The sequence below is a fragment of the Grus americana genome, chromosome 1 (genome assembly GCF_028858705.1).
Source record: "Grus americana isolate bGruAme1 chromosome 1, bGruAme1.mat, whole genome shotgun sequence".
Taxonomy (NCBI): Eukaryota; Metazoa; Chordata; class Aves; order Gruiformes; family Gruidae; genus Grus; species Grus americana.
This window is the reverse complement of record NC_072852.1, coordinates 202,528,295-202,554,884: the sequence shown is the minus strand read 5'-3', so window position 1 is coordinate 202,554,884 and position 26,590 is coordinate 202,528,295. Positions and strand designations below refer to the sequence as shown.

General features: G+C 39.2%; 1 protein-coding gene across 3 annotated transcripts in view; it reads left to right on the top strand.

The window, feature by feature from the left end:
• AASDHPPT (aminoadipate-semialdehyde dehydrogenase-phosphopantetheinyl transferase) overlaps window positions 1-16,433 on the top strand; it is a 37,514-nt gene extending 21,081 nt beyond the window's left edge. The window contains exons 3-6 of one of the 3 annotated variants that reach the window (XM_054841134.1): window positions 307-428; window positions 921-1,082; window positions 9,504-9,581; window positions 16,167-16,433. In XM_054841134.1, the coding sequence (XP_054697109.1) occupies window positions 307-428; window positions 921-1,082; window positions 9,504-9,581; window positions 16,167-16,325 (521 nt within the window). In that variant the 3' untranslated portion in view covers window positions 16,326-16,433. The other 2 variants (XM_054841143.1, XM_054841151.1) reach the window with 2 other exon arrangements.
• The last annotated feature ends 10,157 nt before the right edge of the window (window positions 16,434-26,590 follow it).

Here is a 26,590-nt window from a genome sequence, read left to right as displayed (position 1 = left end):
ATAAAATCAGTGCTGGTTAAATACTTTCTTTTGTAGAGAATGCTGAAAATACATAATATGTTTGTGACTTCCCTGTCACATTTTTAATGCAGTAATTCTGCTATAGGAATGGCTTTTTTTTATACTGTCCTGAACAGTCATCAGCATCACTGCTTTGAGGCTGTATAAGTTCTGATTGAAGAGCAGAGTTGGTTCATAATATTTTTTTCTTACAAGTTTTTTCTAGAGCAATAACATGAGGTAATTCATTTGCCTATTATTACTACTCTATTAACATTTCTGTAAATATCTCTTTCTAATTTATAGGTAGTAGCTCAATTCCAAATTTCTTTCGCATCATGAATAGACAGTTTACTGAAACTGAGTGGGGTGTAATCAAGTCTATGAGTAATGAATGGATGCAGCTGGATATGTTTCATCGACACTGGGTAATTTTTTATTTTCTACTTAAAGACTGCAATGCCATAACCTCCACGTTCTCTTCTGATATATTTTGTTGTTATTTTCATTATGGTAAAATTTTATACTTTTTATAGTTGCATGTTCATATGGAGATAATATTTTAATGGGTTTTGTATTTTAGTGATTTTCTAATGTCAGCATAACTTTAAGAACCACAATACAGCTGACATTTCTAGAAGGATTTATGATTAGTTTTAAATGCAGACTCAGAACAAGGTAAAGGGTTCATGTCTGTATGCGCCACTAGGTGATTCTGTTTGCATGTTGATTATGATGCAGCAAGTTAGGCTAGATATTAACAATGCTGGTAACTTTTTCTCATGATAATTTCATCAGTTTACCCTCACATTTACAGTAGTATAAATCTTAAATTTATTTAGTCTACAGTGTCTGCTCAGGAGTAATGTTTATAGAACAGTTTGAAAACAGCAATAAAATACATTTATTCTATGTTTTAGGCCTTAAAGGAAAGCTTCTTAAAGGCTATTGGAGTCGGAATTGGCTTTAACTTGCAAAGAATTGAATTTAATGTGTCCCCATTGCAACTGGAAATAGGGAAGGTATATAAGGAGACAGAAATGCTTCTGGATGGAGATAAAGAAGAAGAGTGGACATTTGAGGTAAGGAATATTCAGATTTATTTTTTCAATAATGATAAACAGTCTCAACACCCTATGGTTGCATTGCACATCTGGGGTTTTTTTTCTTTAATTGTAGCTTCAGATCTTTATTCTGTATAATCACATTGAACATATATAAATCAAAACTTAGGATATAAATCCTCAGCATTTTAAAGTTGTTTTGATGATTGCAAAACCACCCCAGAGATATATTCATTATAATGACTTTTTATTTTTCCTGTTCCTGGAGTATATGTCTTGCACTCTATGAAATTCATCCTAGGGTGTGCAGGAAGTTCACTGAAGCATATTCAGACCTGACTTCTGAACAGTATCTAAGATTTTAAAGTTCTTCATTAGTTGGTCTAGAATGGAACTAGTGATTAACTAGCCCCATTAGTTAGTATTTAAGTTAAATGTTTGAAATGGAGATATCTTCAGCTCCTTTGGGTTTCCTTCTTCTTGTCCATATGAGCTGGTAGAAACATGCATTTGTGGGTTTGGAGTTACAGTGTACTGACTGGCTGCTGTCTATGGGAATGGAGAGATGCAAAAAACTTGCCTTTACTTAATTGGAACCTTAGTTTGGGCTCAGTCTTCTGTCTGAGCGTTGGGGTTTGGGGTTTTGTTTATTTTTCCTTCTTGAATATGATCAATAGCATCTAATGTAGTTTAAAGGGTGTAGAGAGAAAGAACGGATAAGAGCATGATTTAGTGGTGGACTTGGTAGTGTTAGGTTAACGGTTGGACTTGATCTTAAGAGTCTTTTCCAACCTAAATGATTCTATGATTCTATACAATGATCTCAAATTATTTAATTACCCTGAGAAACCAAGCTTTTAAAAAATTTAAATAAATCACAATACTATGTCTCTACACCTCAGAGGCACTTTTGGTCAACCACTTAAAGGAAGAAACACAAAACACATTGTGACTTTAAAATTCTCTGTAAATGGCACCTTGTTCCAGTTTGCCGTAAGTTTGTGTAGCTGGTATATATTTAAAGCATACATACTTTGCAATTTCACAAAGTAGTCATATGCACTTTTCAGCAAGAGTACTCAGTTTCTATTATGCATTGACATTTTGAAAATATCTACATTGCTGGAGACAGCTGTTCCAGTAGAGCTTGTCTAAATGACAAATTTCTGGTGTATGCTTGTTTTATGAAGTATACAAACTATATGTATGGTATGTAAGGAGTAAAAAAGAATGAATGTACTAGTAACAATTAACTTGTAGTGTAAGTTGACCTCTTCACAGTTCATTCCTTTCACCATTTCTAGCCACATTTGGGTTTGTGTTATTTTAAAAGTCTACCCATACCGAATCAGCCCTCTTACTGATATTGCCATACTTTCTTGGAGTTATAGACTGGCAAAAGAAAATTTTATGAAAGACTGTGACACATCTTGTAACAGAATGCTTTCTGCGTTAATGCTAGCAGTGTGCCATTGTCCAGGAAGCATCTACCTCTTTCGATTGACTTCTGGAACTCCTAATTTTGGTCTTTGATTGACTAAAATAGCCTGAAGGTGATGATGTAGATAGCTCCCTGTATTACTTAGATGCTTTACAATTATTTGATTTTTCCTTATTACTTAGTAATTACTGTTAGAAGCTTAATTTAATTTTTGTCTGAGGATTGTCTCCTCTTCCATGCTTGGCCCCCTGCTTCCCAAGAGCACGGCCTTGTAATGAGACAGATGGTAGTATTTCAAAGAAAGGATTTATTATCAAGTTTAATTTAAATACAAGCTCAATTGGGATATAATTTCATTTAAATTTCAACATTTATTAAAATGAAATTGAAAAAAATAATTAGTTTTTCAGTTACCAATCCCCAGCCAAAAATTAAGCATCACTTTACTTTTTTGTGTTCTCCCAAGTTTCTTTTAATCTTGTGCCCGTTTTCATACTTACAAAAGTCTTTTTGTTCCATTATTTGCCCTTGAGCCAAATTTCTGAAACAATTTGTTAACTGAAAACACTAATTTTGAGAAATCTGGAAGAGTCACCCAAGGGAAGTCATTACGAATCACCTGTAAGACTGCATATTACTAGTATAGTATTTTCCTTGTGTTCCCTGTTGTGCTGTGTTTGAGTGAACTTTTTCTATCAAATAAAAAAAATATAATGACCTCACAGTTTTGCTTTTCAGATCTACTTATATCTTTATGACAGGAGATGATAGAAGAGAGCAAGGCTGTTTAAAATCCAATTATCACATATTCTGGATTGTTCAGTTTTAAAGAGAATCTAATTTATCAAAAACAGAAGAGAGAAATAAAGGGGATTTTACCCATTTAAATTACAGAAAATATTCTGAAATCTCCTTCAGAAAGTACCATGTAATATGAAAAAAAGCAACTTAAAAGCATAGACTAGAAAAAGATCTACCACCTTGTCATGACAAAAAGGTCAAGAGAAATACTGGTGAATCAGAGCAAATCAAAGCTGACACTGTTCAGATGCCTTGTAACTGTTCATATCAAGAGCAAAGCCTGTTCATATTGGAGGTAGAATTTTCTGTGAACATTTAAAAAAATTCTTTTTCTGTTGTTTCGTTGTAAATACCAAATGCGCTACCTTGTGTGGTTGACCGATTGCTGTCCCTTTACCAAGGGCTTAGTTTTGGTTGAAGTGTCTTTCCCCTTCTCCGCTTGTCATATATTTTTGAGCTTGGATGGAAGGCAGTAGCTCACAAACAGCCTTTGATCTTGATGGATTGGTTTAGCTTTAGGCACTTGTTTTCATACAGTACTCTAGAGATTGCTACTCAGATTCCCTCCAACTGTTTTGGAAGGAGTAGGAGAAAAAATAGAGTAAAACTTCATTTGAAAACATTAAATTTAATGTTAAGATATGTCTGCTATGTGTGATAAATATGCTTTATTCACATAGGTAGTGCACACTTTGCTCATTTGAAAAAGGTGAATTTGTTTAGTAATAATTAGAAGTTTACTAGTCCGGTGAAGAGTGATACGGTATTTGTGTCAGGGTGTTAATTTAGGATGGAATCATTATTATGATGATTGTTGTTGTTGTTATGAGTAATTCTTTATGATCCATTTACTTCCTTTGAAGAAAATAAACTTACAGAATGAAGTACTAGTTAATTTTAATAAAAGTGAAAGAAATTGATCCATAACAATTATGACAAGTTGTCGCGTAAAAGGGTACGAGTCTGATGTGTGGCTGAGGGAGGCCGTTGAGTCACGAGGTTCAAAAAGGACCCCCTTGCTTTCTAAACTCCATCTCAGAGAGGAGCCTAGGTGTGGCTAGGTCCAGTCTTAGTCCCAGACTTGGTCAATGGTTTATGTCTAAAGGATTATGTGTGTAGCTACTTATCAGAGTCAGCATTTGCCTGTCAGAGCCCCACTAAGGACTTTCACTGAAACAGTTTCACAAAGTTGAAAAGAAAAATAGGTAATTTATTGAGGCGACAGATATAAAAAGTTCGGAATTGCCATTGATAAATGCACTTACTGCAACAATTTTGAGCTCGAGTTAATAGTTCAGCGCTTTTGTTAATGATAGTTTTTTCCTGGGGTAACATCTGACATAATTGGAGGCACAAGTCTTACCAAAGAGGCGTCCCTGCTTGGGAAGGAGAGAGGTCCAGGTCTGTTGACCTGTCCAGATAGTTGGAGTTCTCGTCCTCAAAAAGAGGATTCTAAATGCCAGATTTATACTTGTGGTGAGGTGGGACTAAGTCAGGTATTGTGTGCCGACTGTCCCTTAACAAGGTTTGTTGTGCAGTTGATCAGGGCTGGGGGGGGAAGTGGCGGAGAACAAAGGTGTTCAGTATAGAGGTGCAGTGGTCTGTTTAGTTTTACCAAAGTAATGTGGAGCTGTGAAGGCTCCCCCTCACCCCAGGCATCACTTAGTTGATTGAGGAGTAGACCTGTCAGGCGCCGCATCTTGTTAAGATGAACAAATTGCTCATCTCCTGCCCCTGTTCAGGTCCAGTGCTTATCAGTAAGAGATAAGCAAGTTGCTCAATCCCTGCTCTCGCCCAAGCTGGACTCCCCCAGGGCCTCTTCTGCTGGCTCGTAATGGCCCTTTATTCGGCACCAACAAGCCTGGACAAGTTCGGCATCCCACACAAGTTTTCTAATTTAAAGAAATAAACATAAGTTTATAATACAGATATATATCTGTAGCAGATCTGATATGTGCAAAAAAAATCCTAATTACTAATTTGCAATATGTTGTGTTCATGACTCTCTCCTTATTGGTCCTAGTTTCGTACAGTTAATCAGGAAGAATAGTTGAATAGCACTTATTGGAATCTATATTAAAGGAGAATCTTCAAAGGGACGTAAGACACTTCAGTTTCGGTCCCTACCTCAACTTTGGATACAACCAGTTTATAAAGGAAACACCCAATTTATCCTAAACCTCACTCAGGGATTAAGAATCACCTGCATCCCTGCTGCTACACAAATATTTTTTTGCCTTTTTTCACAACAAATATTTGCTTGGTTTCTGTATAGGCAAACACATTGCTTCCAGAATATGAATTTCAAACTGAGATTACCTGGGTCAATTTGAAATTTATTTAGTAATCGTTGTTGGTGTGCAACTGTAATGGAGTCTTTCACCCTCAGTAAGAGAAGTTAATCCTGTTGTATTGTCAAGAATAAATAGGAATGAAAACTTTTACTTCTAAGACTAGCTAATCCAACTGGATTCACACAGCAATCAGTTCTGCTGGCTGGGAAGGTACAGTTTCCTCGTAAGCTGTCTGTTGTTGAGTGAGTCCAGAATGATTTAAATCCCAGACACATCATTCTGCCGAGCCTTTGAAATGAGGTCATTGTAAGTCTCGATGTGCCTGTAGCTTGAACAGCTCTGGTAACACTTTGGTTCTGTGCAGAGAAAAAGAATTTTTGATCCATTTTATGTTTTCTGGTTTATTGAGAGGAATCTCAACAAAACAAAAGTACAGGAATTCATAGAATCCTAGAATGGTTTGGGTTGGAAGGCACCTTAAAGATCATCTAGTTCCAACCCCCCTGCCATGGGCAGGGACACCCTCCACTAGACCACGTTGCCCAAAGCCCCATCCAACCTGGCCTTGAACACTTCCAGGGATGGGGACATCCACAGCTTCTCTGGGCAACCTGTTCCAGTGCCTCACCACCCTCACAGTCAAGAATTTCTTTCTAATATCTGATCTAAATCTGCCCTCTTTCAGCTTAAGGTCATTACCCCTTGTCCTACCACTCCATGCCCTTGTAAACAGTCCCTCTCCAGCTTTCCTGCAGGCCCCTTCAGGTACTGGAAGGCTGCTATAAGGTCTCCCTGGAGCCTTCTCTTCTCCAGGCTGAACAATCCCAACCCTCTCAGCCTGTCCTCATAGGAGAGGTGCTCCAGCCCTCTGATCAGCTTCGTGGCCTCTGGACTTGCTCAAATAGCTCCATGTCTTTCTCGTACTGGGGACCCCAGAGCTGGATGCAGTACCCCTCCTTTACCTCAGAGAAATTTTTGTACAGTTGTTGTCTTTCTCTTTTTGTTTAATCATCTGTTTCCATTTAAGAAGTTGGATTTATTTTATGAGCTGGTATAGCAACATCTTCAGATGAATAGAGAGGCAAGCTGATTCACTGGGTTTTATGGTTTTAGTATGTTTCATTAACTCCATACCTGAAGTTTTTTGCAGGCCACTGGTAGGGGTCAGGAAAGATCTTCCATTCTGTATTTGTTTTGGATTTACATTTCTCTGAAGCAGCAAAGACGAAATGAAGGACATACTTTGTTATGTTTTATTTTAAGATGCTGAAAATTTTTTTTGTGATCACAGAGGATATGTGAGTTGGAATCTTATGAATTCATTATCCATTGGGCAGGGTCTGTGCAGCGGAATGGTCCCCATTATCTAAAGAGCCACTGCCTGTTAAATGCAGCTTTGAGCTGACAAAAAAAAATTTTATTACCAATATGTAAAATACTTTATTTATAATATGTTTTTAGTTGCACAAACAAGAAGCGATCTGTAAGCTCACAGAAAGAAAATCCTGTGCCTTTAGCTTAAAGCTGTAACAGAGTTCTTTGCAAACTTTTGACTACAGTTGTAGGCCGCTGATGAATGTGCTGTGCTGTGTCCTATGTTTTCATCAGTCTTTAACCTCTTGGACATGCAAAAAATGAAAGAAGGGGGAAAATGAAGTGATGAAAAACTAGACGTAGTCATTTTTCCATCTAGACCAACATAAAATGCTGCCACCCTAGAACTATATGAATTGTGTAGCAACGCTTGATCAAACATCTAATTTTCATAGTCTTTTTTATTTTTGAGGAAGTTATATAAATGTGCATGATGCATACAAATGGTTAGATTTCATCAAAATTGAGGTAGTATTCTTTATGCTTGACTTATTTTCAGACTTGTACCTTAGTAAAGGAATGGGAAACCTAGTAAAATACCTCATACTAAGTATACCTATAGCTGTTGCAGTCACTTACTCTGCAGATTTGTTAGTGTTTCTCATGTGCATTAAATATTTCTCCTAATCTAGAAAGAATTGAAACAGTTGTTTTCTTACTAGGGCTTTGCAGAAAGGTAGAACAAGATGAGCTCGTTGTTTTGTTTTTAAATAGGTGAGAGAGACAAAGTTCACTTCTAAGTCTGTCAAATAGGCACAGTTTTGGTGCTGGAGAGATCAAAGTAAAAACACAGTTCTACTCCCACACCAGCACCTATCTGCCAAGACACCCACATCTTTGCCAGTAAAGTCCCCCAACTTTATAGTTGTACTGCTGCTACACATGATTAGAGCAGCTACTGTATTGCCCGAGTTGGGTTGAGTAGATCTGAGCTGAGCATCTTGGCACTTTTTTCTATATACAGGGCTGTTTGGGAATCACAGAAATGGTATTCTTGCAACTGAAATCTTTGAAAACCCTATATAGTAGATGAACTGTAGAGAAGCCTAATGCGGACTGGCAGCTGTTGTGGTTTAGCCCCAGCCAGCAGCTGAGCACCACTGCTGCTCGCTCACTCCTCCCCCAAGGTGGGATGGGGAGGAGAATTGGAAGAAAAAGGTAAAATTCATGGGTTGGGATAAGGACAGTTTACTGGGACAGCAAAGGGAGAGGAAGATAACAACGACAATACTTATAAAAGAATATGCAAAGCGAGTGAGACGCAATGCAGTTTGCTCACCACCTGGAGCCCAATGCCCAGTCTGTCCTGAGGAGCAATCCCTCCTCCCCGGCCAGCCCCCGTATATACTGAGCATGACATCATATGGTGTGGAATATCCCTTTGGCTAGGTTGGGTCAGCTGTCCTGACTGTGTCCCCTCCCAGCTTCTTGTGAAAATTAACCCTATCCCAGCCAAAAACTAGGACACAGCATTGTTTTAAAAGACATTTTGCTTAGTTTAAAAGGGGGGAAAAAAAGGCAACCAACAACGTCAGAGAAAGTAGGAGGACATCATGATGCTTTCTTTATATTATAATATAGTGCAGTTAGAGTATTTCCCAAGGAAGTGGAAATTGGAGGTTCAGTCATACCTCCCAGGAGAATATCCAGACTACTAGCTGATTTTCAGAGTAATGGAGATATCTGAATTGTTCATTTTTGTAGGTAAATTTCTTGTCATTCTTGATTTCCATTTTGGAAAGTTTCTGCAGAAATTATATGAAAATTTTTGGATAAAGAAACAAGGAAAACATTATTTTCCCCCATTTATAATCATTATTTCCCTCCTGTATATATATAAAGCAACAGGATTATGACTTGACTATAGAATAAACATTATTCAGAAGCTATATAAAAGTGTGGGTTTTTTCTGAAATGAATTCTTTAGAATGAATTCTTAGCCTTTCTAGAGGAAAAGACTTTTAAACAAAACTATTTAATAGATAAACTATATTACTAAGTATATAGTTTTATATTTTAAAACATTTTTTGAGGAAAAATGATTGATATTTACACAGACCAGTGCTCAGATTGCCGTGTCAGAAATTTGAAGTTGTAATTTTACATGCTGTCTGAAGTCAACAGTGAGAGAGTCATTGCTTTAAGTTTACACTTACATCATTGTTTTTCAGAATACTTCCCAGAAGTTCACAGTTCATCTCATTGGAAAACAGATAGCTGAGACAGGTTATGTGGCTTGTGACTTAGAAGGAACTGGTAAAGGAATGCTAAGGTCACAAACTTGAATACAAATATCTACAAATGGGTGAGATGATGGTAACCTGTAGTAACCAGTTCAGCCCTGCATCTGCATTCTTGAGCTCTCCAACAAAACTATAAAGGATTATTGCTTTTCGAATGTCATTATTTTAAAGCATTTTAAATTATGTTCTGCTATTGTTCTGAACCATATTCTAAACATTTATCTAGTCTTTACTGGAAACAGAGTAAAGAAAATGCATTTACATCGCCATTTTTCATCTTTATTAGGAGACCCGGTTAGATCATCATCATCATGTTGCAGTGGCTCTCGGGAAACAGGAGGGATTTGGACAGAAGCATTCTGATGTAAGTAATTATGAAATGTTTTCAGGTGTTGGTAACTAATCACTTGAACATAAACTTAGTCTGATGCTGTAGCTAGAAGTGTGTTATCTCAGATGTAGGGCCAAGGACAAAGCTTATCTTACGCACAGCATTAATCAGATTGTTATTGATTGTTACCTCTAGTTCTGTGGTGCCTATTTCAGGAAAGGTCTGGGAAGGAGAAATGGTTTCAGAGGACAGCAACAGATATTGTCAAATCTGGAATGTATGTGTTACAGCATTCAGTGTGTTCATTCAAGAGAAGATTAAGTGATTTTTTTTGTCACAGCCTGCTAATACCCATGTGGGAAAGATGGTTTTCACAGTGAGGGAAACAGAGACAGTGAACCAATCTGGACTGCTAAACTAGTACGGCACGTCACTAAGTTGATTTTAATGGGGGACTGTCAGTGCATGTATCCCAGAGCAGATCCATCTCTCAAACACCATTATGACAAGATAACCCTTGAGACAAGCAGCAACAACCAACAGATGGGAAGAACAGCAGTGTTAGTCTTCATTCCATGTGGTCTCTCTATTGAGAGAAGCAACAAAGCTACTTAAAAGCTTTTCAGGATTTTCTGTGTAATTTAACAAAGACCTGGGTCATGAAAATAGCAATAAAAGTCAAATTTGAGGCAGACTGGCAAGTTGTAGCTGAAATAGCCAGACAGTCAGCAAAGTGTGACAAATTGCCAGGTTTGTCTGTGGTGTTTTAGTTGCTCACAAGAAAATGAGTTAGTTGTTTTCTGTTATTTATAAAAAAATTCTGCCAGGAACTAGAAAAAAAATAGTATATGAATGGATAAGAGGATGAAAATGGTCATGCACACATCTATCATGGTCATAAAGTATGAGTTTGTGTTCATGGATAACACAGAGAGGCAGGCCTTTTAACTAGTATTGGTTAGATTAAAAAACAGATGTATAAACTACCTTTGAGGATTTACTGTGGTAAATCAGTCCTCAAATACTCTTTAAGAAAATACGTGCATTCTGTTTGACAGGACATACTTCAGTTCACAGTGGGGCTGTGTATCATCCCTCCTACAGGAATACTGATAAATGTCAGTCTGAGGTGAAAAGGTGGGCATTATTTCTAAAGACAATTAGCTAAGTATTCCACAAAAATCCAGGATTTTTTAGTATTGGTCTTCACCGTCACTGTCACACACCTTAAAATTATCATAGAAAAAATAGGCACAGTATCAAAAGTCATGATGAGAAGTCTTTGAACCAAGAAAAATCTCAAAGGCCTACTTGTCCACTGACTACATTTGTAACGACCTAAATTTCATTAGCTCAATTCACTGAAGAAAGGTCATTTTAGAGAAGACAAGTGAGCATTCTGTGACTCCCCAATATGAAAATGAAGTGAAAATTTCTGTACTATTACATTGTGCCTTTTCAGGACTCCTAACAGGAATGTGAGTGTGTAGACATTATGCAGTTGCTTCAGGATGTCAGTGCTGTTTCTGTTCCCTCTCTGCTATCACAGGAGTAATTTATTATGTCCTGTTTGCAGAACATTTACTTTCAGTGAGCTTTCTTCCCAACCTGATATCAAGTACCTACAATTCACAGGAAAGAGCAATTGTTACTTTAAAGTATTATAATTTAAATTCTCTAGTGTCAAGAATCTTAACAAAATGTCTGCTAGTGATTGCTGTATGCTTGAAGAGAAAGAACATTTATCTACACTCTTACCTAGATCTAGACAGTTATCTGAGGCAGATCTCAATGAAAGATGGCCAAGTTTATCATTCTTTATAATTCCTATGTGGGCTATAAAATATCTTTTCGTCTATCACTTGCTAAATTTCACAAGACTTGTGATTAATTCAATCAGAGCACACTTGTCTTCAGACAAGCATGTGCTGAAGTTCAAACTAGGTCTGTTAACAATCTCCTCAGCTCTGAGGCTTAGTTCATATTTGGTTTGCATCTGTGATGTCACTTGCATGGCTCTAGGCACAGTTCCTGCAGCTTTACTGTGTCTCCAAAACGGCAGATGAACAGGAATGTCTCAACACCCTGTCACTTGTGTGAGGATATAAAGTGACAGGCAGCTCAATTAACTTTTGCTTTCAGTCTGCATTGGATAACTTTGAGTTTTGCTGTGCTGTTACAACAAACACGAACCATTTTGTTGTCTCTCCATTTATTCCTAACAGTAACTTACTGCTCAAGTGCTGAAGCGGAGAATAGACATTTTTGCTCTTTTACCTACTTATTGACCTACCTTCCTTGACATGACAGGATGGGATAACAAAATCAACAAATGGGCCTTAAGTGGGGTCACCTCCATGTCAGCAAGCAAGTGCCTACAAGGCACCGTTACGGACAAATCCCCCAAACCCTCTCCAGGAAATCAACGTGCTGGGGCACCTCTCTAAAGTGCCCGTACACTAGTGCATGGAGTATGGGGAATGAACATGATGAGTTAGAGATCTGTGTGCAGTTGCAGGGCTACAATCTTGTTGGGATTATGGAGACATCATGGGACGTCTCCCATGGCTGGAGTGTTGCGATCAAGGGGTACAGGGTCTTTAAGAAAGATATACTGGGAAGATGCAGAGGGGGAGTTGCCATTTATGTGAGAGAGCAGCTGGAGTGACTGGAGCTCTGCCTGGGGATGAATGAAGAGCCAGTGGAGAGTTTATGGGTTAGGATTAAAGAGGACAGGTCAAGGTGACTTTATAGTGAGTGTCTGCTATATGCCACCTGACCAGAAAAAACAAGCAGATCAGGCCCTCTACAGACAGATAGGAGCAGCCTCATGTTCACAGGCCCTCGTCATCATGGGGGACTTCCACCACCCCAGTATCTGCTGGAGGGACAACACTGCAGGACATAAGCAATCCAGGAGATTCCTGGAGTCTATTGATGACAACTTCCTCCTCCAAATTATAGACGAGCCAATGAAAAAAAGTGCTCTGCTGGACTTCCTACTCACCGACAAGGAGGGGTTTGTTGGGGATGTGAAGGTCAAAGGCAGCCTTGGCTGCAGTGAGTATGAGATGGTAGAGTTCAGGATCCTGGGGGCAGGGAGGAGGGCTCACAACCCTGGACTTGAAGAGAGCAGACTTTGGCCTCCTAAAAGACCTGGTTGGAAGAGTTATGTGGAATAATGTGCTGGAGTGTGTCCAAAGATGGGCAACAAAGCTGGTGAAGGGTCTAGAGCACAAGTCTTATGAGGAGCAGCTGAGGGAACTGGGGTTGTTCAGCCTGGAGAAAAGGAGGCTGAGAAGTAGACCTTATCACTCTACCACTATCTGAAGGGAGATTGTAGTGAGGTGGGTGTCAGTCTCTTCTCCCAAATAACAAGCAATAGGAGAAGAGGAAATGGCCTCAGGTTGTGCCAGGGGAGATTTAGATTGGATAGTAGGAAAAAATTTCTTCACCAAAAGGGTTTGTCAAGCATTGGCACAGGCTGCCCAGGGAAGGGGTTGAGTCACCATCCCTGGAGTTATTAAAAGATGTGTAGATGTGGTGCTTAGGCACATGGTTTAGTGGTGGACTTGGCAGTGCTAGGTTAATGTTTGGACTTGATGATCTTAAAGATCCTTTCCAACCTGAATGATTCTATGATAAGGCCTTAGAGGGAATCGGGGCCCAAGAAAGTTGCTTAATATTCAAGGATCACCTCCTTCAAGCTCAAGAGAGTTCCATCCCACTAACTTTGCTAAAGTCAGGCAAAAATGCCAAGAGTCCTGTGTGGATAAACAAAGAGCTCCTAGTCAAACTCAAACACAAAAAGGAAGCCTACAGAGGGTGGAAGCAAGGATGGGTAACCTGGGTGGAATACAGAAACATTGAATATCCAGGGACGAAGTTAGGAAAGTTAAAGCGAAATGAAATTCCATCTGGCCAAGGATGTCCAAGGCAACAAGAAGGGCTTCTAGAAGGCAACAAGAAGGGCTTCTAGAAGCCAACAAGAAGGCCAGTGCATAGGAGACAAAGGGAAGGTTAGCGAAAATGTGGGCCCTTTGCCCAATGAAATAGTGGCCCTGAGTACGCAGGACATGGGAGAGGTCAAGGTACTGAATGCCGCCTTTGCTTCAGTCTTTATTAGCAGGACTGGCCTTCAGGAATCCCAGGTCCCAGAGACCAGAGGGGAAGGAGGAAGAAAGATGTACCCTTGGAGGAAGAAGATCAGGTCAGGGAATACTTAAGCAAACTGGACGTATGTAAGTCTATGAGCCCTTATGGAATGCACCCACAGTGCTGAGGGAGCTGGCAGATATCATCACAAGACCGCTGTCAATAATATTTGGTTGATCATGGCAACTGAGAGAAGTGCCCGAAGACTGGAGGAAAGCAAATGTCGCTCTGTCTTCAGGAAGGAGGATCTGGGGAATTACAGGCCTGTCATCCTCACCTCGATCTCTGGAAAGGTGGGGAGCAACTAATTCTGGAAACCATTTCCAGGCACATCAAGGACAAGGAAATGATCAGGACTTGTCAGCATAGCTTCATCAAGAGAAAGTCATGCTCAACCAACACGGTAAATTTGTGCAATGAAGTGACTGGCCTGGTAGATGAGGGGAGAGCAGTGGATATTGTCTACCTGGACTTCAGTACCTTTTACGTTTGACACTGTCTCTCATAAGATCTTCCTAGAGAAACTGTTGATGTAGGTACTTGGATAAGCAGGCAGTGAGGTGCGTGGAAAACTGGATGAACAGTTGGGCCCAGAGTGTGATGATCAGTGGCACGAAGGTAGCTAGTGGTTTACCCCTGTGGTCAAAACTGGGTCCAGTCCTGTTTAACATCTTCATTAATGACTTTGGTGATGGGGCAGTGTACCCTCAGCAGGTTTGCTGGCGGCACAAAACTGGGAGGATTGGCTGATATGTCAGGCGGTCATGCTGCCATCCAGAGGGACCTTGACAGGCTGGAGAAGTGGGCTGGCAGGAACCTCATGAAGTTCACAAGGAGCAGTGTAAAGTCTTGCACCTGGGGAAAAACAACCCCAGGTACCTGGACATGCAGATGGTCACCCAGCTGGGAAGCAGCTTGATGGAAAAGGCACTGGGGGTCCTGGTGGACAGTCAGATTTGAACATGAACCAGCAATGGGCCCTTGCAGCAAAGAAGGGTAACGGTATCCTGGGCTACATTGGACAAAGTATTGGCAACAGGTCAAGGGAGGTGATTCTTCCCCTCTACTCAGCACTGGTGAGGCCACATCTGGAGTGCTGGGTCCAGTTCTGGGCTTCTCAGTACAAGAGAGACATGGACATACTGGAGAGAGTCCAGCAAAGAGCCAGAAATATGATAAAGGGACTGGAGCATCTCTCCTATGAGGAAAGGCTGAGAGAGCTGGGACTGTTCAGCCTGGAGAAGAGAAGGCTCGGGGGATCTTAGTAATGTATCTAAATACCTGAAGGGGTGGGGGGGTGCAAATCGGACAGAGCCAGGCTCTTTTCAGTGGCACCCAGTGACAGGACAAGAGGCAATGGGCACAAGCTGAAACACAGGAGGATCTCTCTGAAAGTCAGGAAACACTTTTTTTTTCCCTGTGAGGGTGACCAAGGTTGCTCAGGGAGGTTGTAGAGTCTCTATCCCTGGTGATAGTCAAAAGCCATCTGAATGTGGCCCTGGGCAACTGGCTCTAGGTGGCCCTGCTCAAGCAGGGTGTTTGGACAAGACGACCTCCAGAGCTCCTTTCCAATCTCAGCCCTTCTGTGATTACCAGGCATCAGTATTCGCTCCCCAAGAAGTTAACAGTACCTTAGCCTGCATCAAAAATGTCTCAGTCTGTGTGATGTACAGAATAACCCCACTGCAGAGTAGCCTGCTGAATTCTGTCAAATATTAAGCGTTAAGAATATGTTGCTTGAGCAAATGCTGAATTTAGAAGGATCAGCTATATTCATGTTCGATTCATACAGCTGTACTATTTGCACTGCTGTTTGGAAAGAATTACGCTTGCAGATAGCATACAGCAGGCTGCACAGTTGTATGTGCTTAAAAAAACCCAAACTTTTTTTCTTTGAAATGTGATTTTTCTTGAAATGATGGAACTACTGCAGAGACCATGACAGTCTCATCTCCAATATCTCAGTCTGCGCTTCATCTGGATTTAACATTGGGAATTGTGGGTTGATTGTGACCACATGTGTCCTTAAATAGCATGAGTTTGAGAGGAGCATGCACAACTCCTGTGATTGTTGGTATTAGGAAGAGTAGCAATAGGCACACCTCTAGTGGAATAAATCCTCACGCTATCATCTCAAATAATCATGTCTGCTGGAGAATAAACTACATTTTGTTGGTGGGCTTTTTCTTCCTTTTTTTTGGACTTAAACACTCATTCTGTGGTATTTGCAGCACTCTCCCTTGTTGTTTCAGTTTTCAAAGAAAAACTTGCTTTTTCTGTGTGGCCTGTTACATGCTTTTTATTAGTTACTGTATAGGCTAAATTAGGGACAGTGACAATGGTCTCAGCTGGAATATTTTCTTTCTTCAGTAAGCAATGTGTAGTTTAAACTGGACAGGGAATATTGCAGGAAGAAAATTGAGATTTATTGATTCATGTAATACTAATATATATTTTCCTTAGGTATGTTCCATGGAGTCTAACCAACCACAGTTTACATTATTGACTTTTGAAGATTTAGTTGCATCTGGTATTCCAGTCACACCTGAGGATTCTGCGTTTTGGGATAATTTTTGTTCTAAGCAGGAGAGTCCAGTGAAACAGCATTCACATTCAAGATAAGAATGCTTATAAGAAAAAGAAAATTGTCAAAGTTCTTATGCTGTTACTCTACATAATTCAGAGTGTGGGAATAAGCACACATGTGTAAATAAAACATGTTTTTCCTTATTTAAACTAAGAGTCTGATTTTCACTTTTTTAAAATTTACAATCTTTATCAATATCTTAAAGAAGATATGTGTTTCCTCACTGAAGGAATTATGAGTGAAAATCTAATCTGGCCACGTGCTTTTTTGCTTCTCCACACCTTTGGTTCTTACACTTCAGTAATTACCCATGCTAGGAACAGGGAGGAGAGCTGCAATAATGTTGTTAACTAATCAACAAGTGTTTAATATATAAAAAATATGGTTCCATACTTCATTTGTGCTGAAGCTTAAATTATTATACTGCCTTTTCTCTTAGAAAAATAATATTTTTATTCTCAGATGGATGAATAAAGCCAGAAGAATTGGTACAATCTCTTTGCTGTTACTATATGGTGCATTTGTACAACAGTTTGTATTTGTGTAATAACAGGCTGAAGAAGTCTGAATCTTAGTAGTCTAGGAACTACATCTGTGCAAAACTAGTTTGATGCAGTGAATGAACTTAAAAGTATTTCATATCCTTTTCACTTGCAATCTTTGTTAATTAAAGCTACCTATATGTAACTTAGGATTTGATTTTTAACAGTTCTTTTTGTATTTGTTCCCTCAGCAAAAGTTATGAGCCAAACAGCAGTTCAACTTTCCTAGACTTGCACTTACATCTGTACTGTCCTAGACACTAAGTCTTGTGGGGGAAAATAAAAACAAACAAAACAAAACCTATTTACTTTTTTCCAGATAGACTCGTAACATCTGAAGACAGAATATTTTATTGTCTTACAGTGAATTAAAATTTCTGGAGATCTGTATATCTTGAGTGCACCTTTAGAATATTTTGTATTCATTTTCAAAACAAATCCTATTTTGTGCCATTACCTCTCATTTTTCTTTCTAGAAGTCATAGATACATTATGGCCCATCTAGATGTAAGGAAATGTACTGAGCAGAATGAGTCATACTGAACAGAATGATTTTCACAACTATGAAAAGAGTTCATTTCTGTCCTACAGTTAAACATAGACCTTCAGTGAATTCAGGTTTGTGTACAACTTGGCTGCACCCTGTATTCTGACTAAAAGAGAATCTGCTTGTAGTGTAACCATTGAAGCTATGCCTTATTATAAAGATAAAGAAAAAGTTTAGAGAGAGAAGGATATGAATTTTACAATATTACACAAGCTTTTTGTGTTTTGCTGTAGATAATTCTGAATTCAAATATGCTGTTAAACTTTCATACTTCTACCAGTTCTGATTAATATTTTTGTTTCCATTTCAATGACTCTCTCATCTTGCATGCTAATCGTAGTTTTTGGTGTTTTGTTTTTGTCCTCCAAAACTGCAAATCAGTGAAGCAGTGACTCTTCTCTCCAGACTCCACAGGGGTTAAATTAGATGTTCAGTAACTTCAAATCTGAAGTTAATAGAAATATAGAATAATTTATATACAAATTGTAAGTCAAGTATTCCAGACTGTTTGGTTTTTTTTTTTTTTTAAATGAAGTACAACTTGTGATAAGTAATTGGTGCTCCATGAAGGCCAGAAAAGGCTATTCAGTGAATAGGTGATGGTATAATTTACTGGGATGGGATATTTTTAAGTGAATCAGTTGACTCTGTTTTATTTTGTTCTACCTGAAGTGTATTATATCCCAGATGGGCAAGCACATGAGGATGCTTAAGAGCTGAGATAACTAGAAGTGTTGCCAAGCTGAAAGAAAAGACTTGTTCTGCCACAGGTTTTGGAAGTCTACAGAATAAGGAGGCCTATTCAGAGTACAAGGGGCTGGAGAGTACTGAGCTCCATGGCTGGCTGGCTGTTAACTAGTCCAATACATGCCAGTCCTCACCAGTCACTGAGGACACCATCAACCGCAGCGGTACCAGCCAGTTTAAATTGCCAGCTTTTTTGCTGGGACAATGACATGAACTGCAAATATGGGGTGAGATAAACAGAGAATTTTCAGATCAAGATTTCTGGGGATAAAGGAATTAACTTCATGAGTTATTTTTGCCTGGTGACAATGTCTCAAAACAGAATTTTTCTCTCATTGAAAAGAGTTTAAAAAGTATTAGTGTAATTATTTATAAAATTGTGCTTGCACGTAAGTAGAGGACAAACCAATTTTGTTAAATTAGAAAATTACACTTGGCTTGTTTGCCAGGAATGTGATAGTTTTCAGGACCAGATCTAATGAGAAAGGTTAGAAAAAAGTTTGTTTTGGTTAGCTTTCCATGAAATATAAGCATAGTTTCTAACAGTCCAGAAAGAATCATCTAGAAGAGTACATTTCCTCACATTATGATTTTTTCCATGTCTTTGATTTACACCACTATTTGAAAAATAAGATTAATCTCTTCTCTTTTTTTGTTTACCTTAGGTAGCAATAAGGTTAGGTGATGGTAATGCTTTGTGAAGAGCCACTTGGGTCTGGTTGCTTAGTGTCAGTGCAAACAGACAGAATTTTTATGCTTGCTTTTACCACGGTGAGAAAGAGCAGCTGTACAGTTATGGAATTATCGGCTAAGAGCATGCTGCTAAAAGGCCAGCAAGACGCTCTGACTCCTTACGAATGTGAATGATCTGTCTTAAAGTCATCAAAATGTTTTTCTGGGCATTTGTGTACTGTAGAGGCACATATTGAAATAAATGTTGCTAGTGTGTACAGATAAGTTAATGTAATCTCACAACTCTAAGATTTATTTTTTTTCTTCACCATCAAACTTTCCCTTATATAAAAAAATGAGCCCTGTATCCACACGTGCCCATAACACTGGCTTCCTTGCATTTCCTCAGAATACAGTCTTAATGTCTTAGTGTTTCAGCCATTTTTAGAAATACTGATACAGCACAGCTCCAGCTCGCTCACTAGTTCAGGTTGCTAGCCCAGTCCAGTGCAGATGAGTTGACCTTTCCTGGTCTCCCATCACTCTTCTGTGTCTAGAAGTTATGTCTAGAAGCCCTCTGGCCTTCAGGATCCTTCTCCAGAGCTCCATTCCTTTATCTGTTTTGTTTTCTGTATAGTGTCCTAGACATGACCATTACCATGGATCCTAAAGGGTAAGAAGCTGCAAAAACACAAGCTGTGCTCCACATGATCCTTTCCAAGCAGGGGCTGTGGCTAGCAGTCATGTTAAAAATTTAGAAGTTTTGTTCTTCAATTAAAAGATCGTCAAAAGTGAATAAATGCATTTTAGTTTGGATATATAGTCATGTTTAAACCCTTTTGTATCTTGCATAAAAATTGTTAGAGTGGTTAGGAACTTCATGGGGTAAAACTGTTCAAGACAATTTGCAGCTGTGTGACAAGACACTGGTGCCATTTGGTGTGAAAATCTATAACTATGAAAAGTAGATGATACGAATTCACTCTTAGCCTTTCACAAAGTCTGTAAACCTATGCAAGATGTATATTGTTACTATGAGACCAAATGCACTGATGTTAATCAAATATACTGATCTTAGACAAGAAATTGTAGATGTAGCAGCAAAGGTACGTTTCGTAGAATCATAGAATGGTTTGGGTTGGAAGGGACCTTAAAGATCATCTGGTTCCAACCCCCTTGCCATGGGCAGGGACACAATTAATATGTTATTGGAAACATCCAGGCAACAGCTCACCTTTAAACAATCATCGTTATCCAAGACATTGCAATAAAGACATGATCTGCAAAGAAAGTCAAGATAGGAAGGAAAAGATAGCTATTCAAGTGAGCGTAGACTGTCTCTTAGTTGGAGCTTTACAAGTGTTGCATTCTACAAAGAAGGTAAGTGGTTCATGGGCAGAATTGATACAACCAAGTCTGCAACAGTGATTCAGACTTCCCTCCTTAACTGCTGCCTAATTCTGCAGGTGGCTAGATGTGCTAATATGTGCTTTGCATTCCTCCAGAATATGGATATTTTGGATTGTCCTACACGCTACAGAAAATGTAGGCATGAAAAATAAATTCTGAATTCTTCTCAAGAGAGTCAACATTTTTTTTTTTTCCAAAAGTCACTTTTTGTAATATGTTTTCTTGTGCTGTACCTACAGGTTTTTATGGCCAGATACTGTGTATGACTCCTCTTTCTGCTAAGATTGAGTTTAATTTCTTTATTGAAATAAAAAGTGGGTTATTTTGTGTTCTGATTTTGTGTTGTCTATTTATGGTTCTACCTTTCTCAGTTATTTTTTTATCTCACTATTATTTAGATACAGACATAGGTGAGATTACTGAAACATTTGCCTAACACTTCTTTGTTATTTCTGAAACAATTTATGGCAACACAAAACTGTATGTTCCTAGTGACATCCTTTAGATGAAACAAAGGTCTGGACCCGCCGTCCACTCTGTGGACTCTTGTAAGACTAGTTGTGTTCAAGTCTTTCTTCCAGGACAAAGACACTCCCTGGTTTCTTCCTGCAATTCTAGTTTAATGTTTCTTGACATAACTATAACATAATATTGGTGTATTCTATGTCAGACTGTCTCATCATTTGGTCTAAATTGTAATGGTGTGAGCTTTAATGCTTGTAGGAAGATACGTATTTTCAAATGCAAGGCTAGAGTTCCAGGTTACCCACTCACCCATTCTGCTCAACTGTGCCCTGTGCATCCTGTGCCTGCGGAAACTTGGCTGCCCAGGCCGAGCACGTTTGTCACCCTTCCACTGGTACAGCAGTGCTAAGGGATGGCAAAGGCTGGAGTCGGACAGTGCGTCTCAGATGTTCTCATAAAAACACATCAGCAGAAGGAAGAGCTTGGCAGTGCGTAGCACTTCGTCCAGCTGCTGCTGCTCGAACAGCAGCAGTGATTTGGTTGTTCAAGGTGACCCTGCTTTGGTCAGAGGAGGAGAGGACATGCTGCTGTTGTAATGGCTCCTAAGCTGCCTCATTATTTCTTGAATTAACTCGGTTGCATGACATTGCTACTTGATATCACTGAATAGTAAACTCTCAATTTCATGACCGATAATTAGTTTTGATTTTTTTTTTCCCCAATGTTGAAGCTAATGCTTCTGCCCCATGAATTTACTAATGGCTGCTCTCACCAATGTTTGCAGTTTTTGCCTTAATACCAATGTACTGCTGGTTTTGGTTTCAAGGCATCGTAGACGGCAATCCTAGTAACCAGTGCGGAAGGCACTGCAGTGCTGAGGAAGTGCAAAAAAGACTAACAAAAAATATAAGTGATCTTTATAAATATGATTACAGATTTTATATATCATCCAATGATACATATGGTATGCTGTATATGTAATATTTTAACAATGTAATATAGTATCTATGTTCTATAAGAATTTTATACATTTATTACATATATATTTATACATGTAGACTTGCATATATGTGTATATATATACACACAGACTGTATAGAGTATCTTATCTTTATTTAAGGATAGACCTGTGTTTTCCTTTGCAGTTTATATAGGTGTAAGTACCTATATGTAGTTTAAAAATGCATTCATTGTTTTTCATTGTAGAGTGGGTTTTGATATATTTAAATTATTACCTATTAAAATTACTTTGAGTTTGCATTTGAAACAGCAAAAATCTGGAAATACTACCTTGGAAATATTTTCTCCTTTGAAGTGAATATCCTGTATTTTCTCAGCTTCAGCAGCGTAGTTTTCTGTAATTTATCACTGCTGCCATCAGGTGAGTGGATTCTCATCCTGTGCATCAGCTGATTTGTACGATGTGCTCTTCATCCTCACTGAGAGCTTTTGTGAAAGGTACAGTGAACTGCTTATTCTCTGAGGTCACTGGTCTCTTTGTAAGAGAAATGGAATTTTCCTGCATGTATTAAGTTCAAACTCTGTCTACTGAATAGAGTAATATTCTCAGTGAGAAGTGTTTACTACCTACATAAAAGCATTTTGTGACAGTTACATGATCTACAATTAATTAGCTCCATGTACAACATTAGGAAAATGTATTGGATTAATTTTGTACAGTAAAATTGTGTGTGGGTAACGGCTGTACTTCAGTTGTGTACTTGGTTATACCGTAATTAAAATTCTCATGTGAGTGGAAACAATGTATTACAAAGAGACTGATCTTTCTGATATTGTTTCTGCCTAATTGCTTGTTAGGATCTTTGAATGATTGGCCTGGTTAATTTAGAATGTTTTCCCTAAAGTGCAGTAGGATATTTATTTGTATTTAAACTGGGTCAGTCAGGCAGCTCCTGCTTGCAGAGGTCATTTTTATCTTTCAGTCACCTTTCAGGATAAAAAGAGACAATAGCAAACTGCTCGTTGCAGTGGAAGCACATTGGTTTCAGTTGGCTTGGGTAAAATCAGATATGCTGGCCACAGAGCTATGTAACTTTGGTCATGTAAAAGCCTTTAAGGAATCAGAAAATAAGTTTATCTTCTGAGACAAGTCTTCAGTTAAAAGAGGGAAGAAACTAATGTCAGATGAAGGCAATAATTTGTCCCAGAGTAAAGGGCTGCTGAAATAGTGAAGAAACCTTGTAGGTGCCAGGAATTTTAAAATAGACCTGATTTATTTATAAAAGTCAATTTGCATTTGAAACAATGTGATAGAATGATTATGGGTTTTGGTTTGTTTCTTTGGTGTGACAGCAGTTTGAGTCCAGCATTGATTGAGTTTTTGAGTTTGTATAAACAGCTTTTAAAAGGGAAATAAAAATGTAGTTGCATTAAAATTTAAATGTGTTAACGCAAATATATCTGTTTCAGCCACACAATATGTTTTAGCTCATTTGTTCTCAGACCACAGTCAGTTTGTCACTGACAACAGAGAGTTGCTAGAGATATGTAGCGCACACACACACACATATATATGTATGGCCCAGAAAGCCAACCGTGTCCTGGGCTGCATCAAAAGAGGTGTGACCAGCAGGTCGAGGGAGGTGATCCTGCCCCTCTACTCCGCTCTTGTGAGACCCCACCTGGAGTACTGCGTCCAGCTCTGGGGGTCCCAGTACAAGAAAGACATGGAGCTGTTGGAGCGAGTCCAGAGGAGGGCCACGAAGCAGATCAGAGGGCTGCAGCACCTCTCCTATGAGGACAGGCTGAGAGAGTTGGGCTTGTTCAGCCTGGAGAAGAGAAGGCTCTGGGGAGACCTTATAGCAGCCTTCCAGTACCTGAAGGGGCCTGCAGGAAAGCTGGAGAGGGACTGTTTACAAGGGCATGGAGTGACAGGACGAGGGGTAATGGGTTTAAACTGAAGGAGGGTAGATTTAGATTAGATATAAGGAAAAAAATTCTTTACTGTTAGAGTGGTGAGGCACTGGAACAGGTTGCCCAGAGAAGCTGTGGAGGCCCCCTCCCTAGAAGTGTTCAAGGCCAGGTTGGATGGGGCTTTGGGCAACGTGGTCTAGTGGAGGGTGTCCCTGCCCATGGCAGGGGGGTTGGAACTAGATGATCTTTGAGGTCCCTTCCAACCCAAACCATTCTATGATTTACGATATATACATTTTTTTTATATATATATACGCACACGATATACAGATAATCAGCTTTAAAAGAACTAGAAACTCTATTAACTCAATAATTGGGAAGTGCAAGAAAAGAACTTCAAGAGCAAGTAACAAAAATGGTACAAATACATTCGGCTGATGCAAGAGACAATTAAAAGCTCGGCAGTGGGGGAAATTTAAAACAGTACCTCAAACAACTAGGAGAAGGAGCAGATTAAGACACACTTTTTTTATCTGTTGGAAGCTTTTATTAAAAAATACATTAATTAAAAATGTGAAAAGAAGTGAATATAGTTATCCATTTTTTCTGTGTCATTTAATGATTGACGCTTTGTATGAGGGAAGTTAACAACAGAAACTCAAGAAACAATACTGCATTGAATTTATTTTGCTTTAGCCCATAGATCTTAAGGTCTTTTCTAGCTCAACATCCAGTGTGATAGAGGAAAATCTGTGGTATCTTTAGAGTGCATGTTTGAAATATGTTTGAGTTTCTAACAGGTCTTCAAAAGAAGAGTCCAGATGCAACTGTTTCAGAAAACAAATGCTTCTGAAAGACTCTTGACATTGTGGGTTAGCAGGTAGCAAAACGCCTGTTAATTAGAAAATCTGGTGAGCATGTCACAGCCAAATAGCTACTGTATGCTCTGTCCTGCTTTGAAGAGGTGATTTCATGGCCCTAGGATATGGCGCAATACCAGAAATGCTGCCTACCTCTTCTCCACCACTTGGCAGTACAGGTCCTGTAGGACATACACAAACTTACTCTTGGTGTCTAAAAGAACATTATTGGTAAAAGAATGATCAAGAGCATAAGTTTTAACAAAAATCTGAATCTAAACTCCTGTGAAGTCTTCCATCCTGAGGTGCTGAGGATGGATGGATGGATGGATGTTAGCTTTTATATGCCTGCTTGAGATGATTCCCTGGCTCTAGGGAATCTGATTTCAACCACAGGACACCGAGTCAGATGTTTTATCCATTACAGTAGACAGGGCTTCCCTGCTGGGCTTCAGGTGCGTCTCTGAGAGCTCTGATTAGCCAGGGAAAATTGATAAGAGAAGTGAGGCAGGCCAAGGACTGCAAACCAGTCTAGCACCTGAGCTGGCATCAGACAAGACTTTGGAAGAAGCAGCTTTACTTCTTAAGGTAAGTACAGAGGCAGCTAAAACCAGATTCTTTGTAGAATGGTTTATAGTGTCATTTTTTGGGTGAAAACTGTTGTTCTAAGGTTTATAGATTCGAGAATAAGACTCCAGTGTTGTGGTTTAACCCCAGCCAGCAACTAAGCACCAGGCAGCCGCTTGCTCACTCTCCACCGGCGGGATGGGGGAGAGAATCAGAAGAGTGAAAAGTGGGAAAACTCAGATAAAGAGTTTCATAGGTAAAGCAAAAGCCACATGTGCAAGCAAAGCAAAACAAGGAATTCATTTCTGTATCTCTAACATATATTTTCTTGTAATTTTATTTGTGACTTTTTATGTTTTAGGTCTAAAATGGCCTTGTTTCTATTTTAATCAAGAAAAAGCATATGGTTATGTTTTAACTGGGTACTCGCTAATTTAAAAGTGTCATTTAGAATTAGTCTCTGCCTGTTGGCTGCAGTTCTGTGCAACTATAATAAAATCTCAGATGCCTCTGTTTCCCCTCTGTCTGCATATCATCAGCTGAAACTGCAAGCCCCTTTGGAGAAAGAAACTCTTTCCTAGTACTTCGTAAAATGGAAGCCTGGTCTCAGCTGGAGCCTCTTCGTATTACTCTTACACAAATAATACAGAAATAATTGAATCCCACCAATGACAAACCTAATAATCCAACAGCAGCTCCTTCAAACTCAGACGATGCTGTTCTTGTACATGGGGGAGGATCACGAGTCGTCCTGCTGACACAAGACAGACTTGGCTGTTTGACTGCTAATACACTAAAGAGATGGGCATAGACCTTGGGTGGCTCCTGTGAGTGGGGACGTCGCTGTTAGGCTCTTCCACCATGTTGTATTTCTCTGTCTAACCCATAGGTGGTTTTCAGTTGAAATTTCTAGCTGGTTTCATATCTGCCTGCTCCTCCATTTGAATTAATAAGTCTGTAATAGAATTACATAATATCTATGCCAGTAATGTTTATACAGCAGGCAGCATGCCAAAGGCTTGACAATATCATAACTTAATTAAATGTGAGTGTATGTATGAACTAAAAGATAATTCAGTTGTGCTTAGGGTATATGGCCTCTGCGTACCATGCTTTACTGATTAACCTACAACTTCTTGGCCAGAATATTTTTATCTTCTGCAGGCCAAGGTCTCTTTTGTGGTGCTGATTACAGCCCAAGCCAGTTTACAAACACTGCATAATCACAGCACATTCTTCCAGCACTCTCCTCCTTCTGTTCGTGTTCTTTTACCCCTTCCAGTTTAATTTCCTGCTATGGAGGATGGAGTCCAAGTCCATTTTGCAGTGGAGTTTTTCCTTCCTGTGTCTGCAAAGCCACTCAGTGCAATGGACTCCCATTTTGCACAAGTGTAATAGAATACCTGTAATGTGAGTCTCTGGATATTTTTTCCCACTGTTATCATTTCCCTTTTCTCCTCATTTCCTTTTTTTTCCTGATACACTTTCCTCTTCTCCAATCTAACGCCCCTTCTATTCTTCCTGATACAACAAACCCACATTTTACTTCCCAGGTTGCTCCCTCCTCCTCTTCTTTTCTGCTACGTAGTCTTTAGATCTCACACTGCCATGTGGTA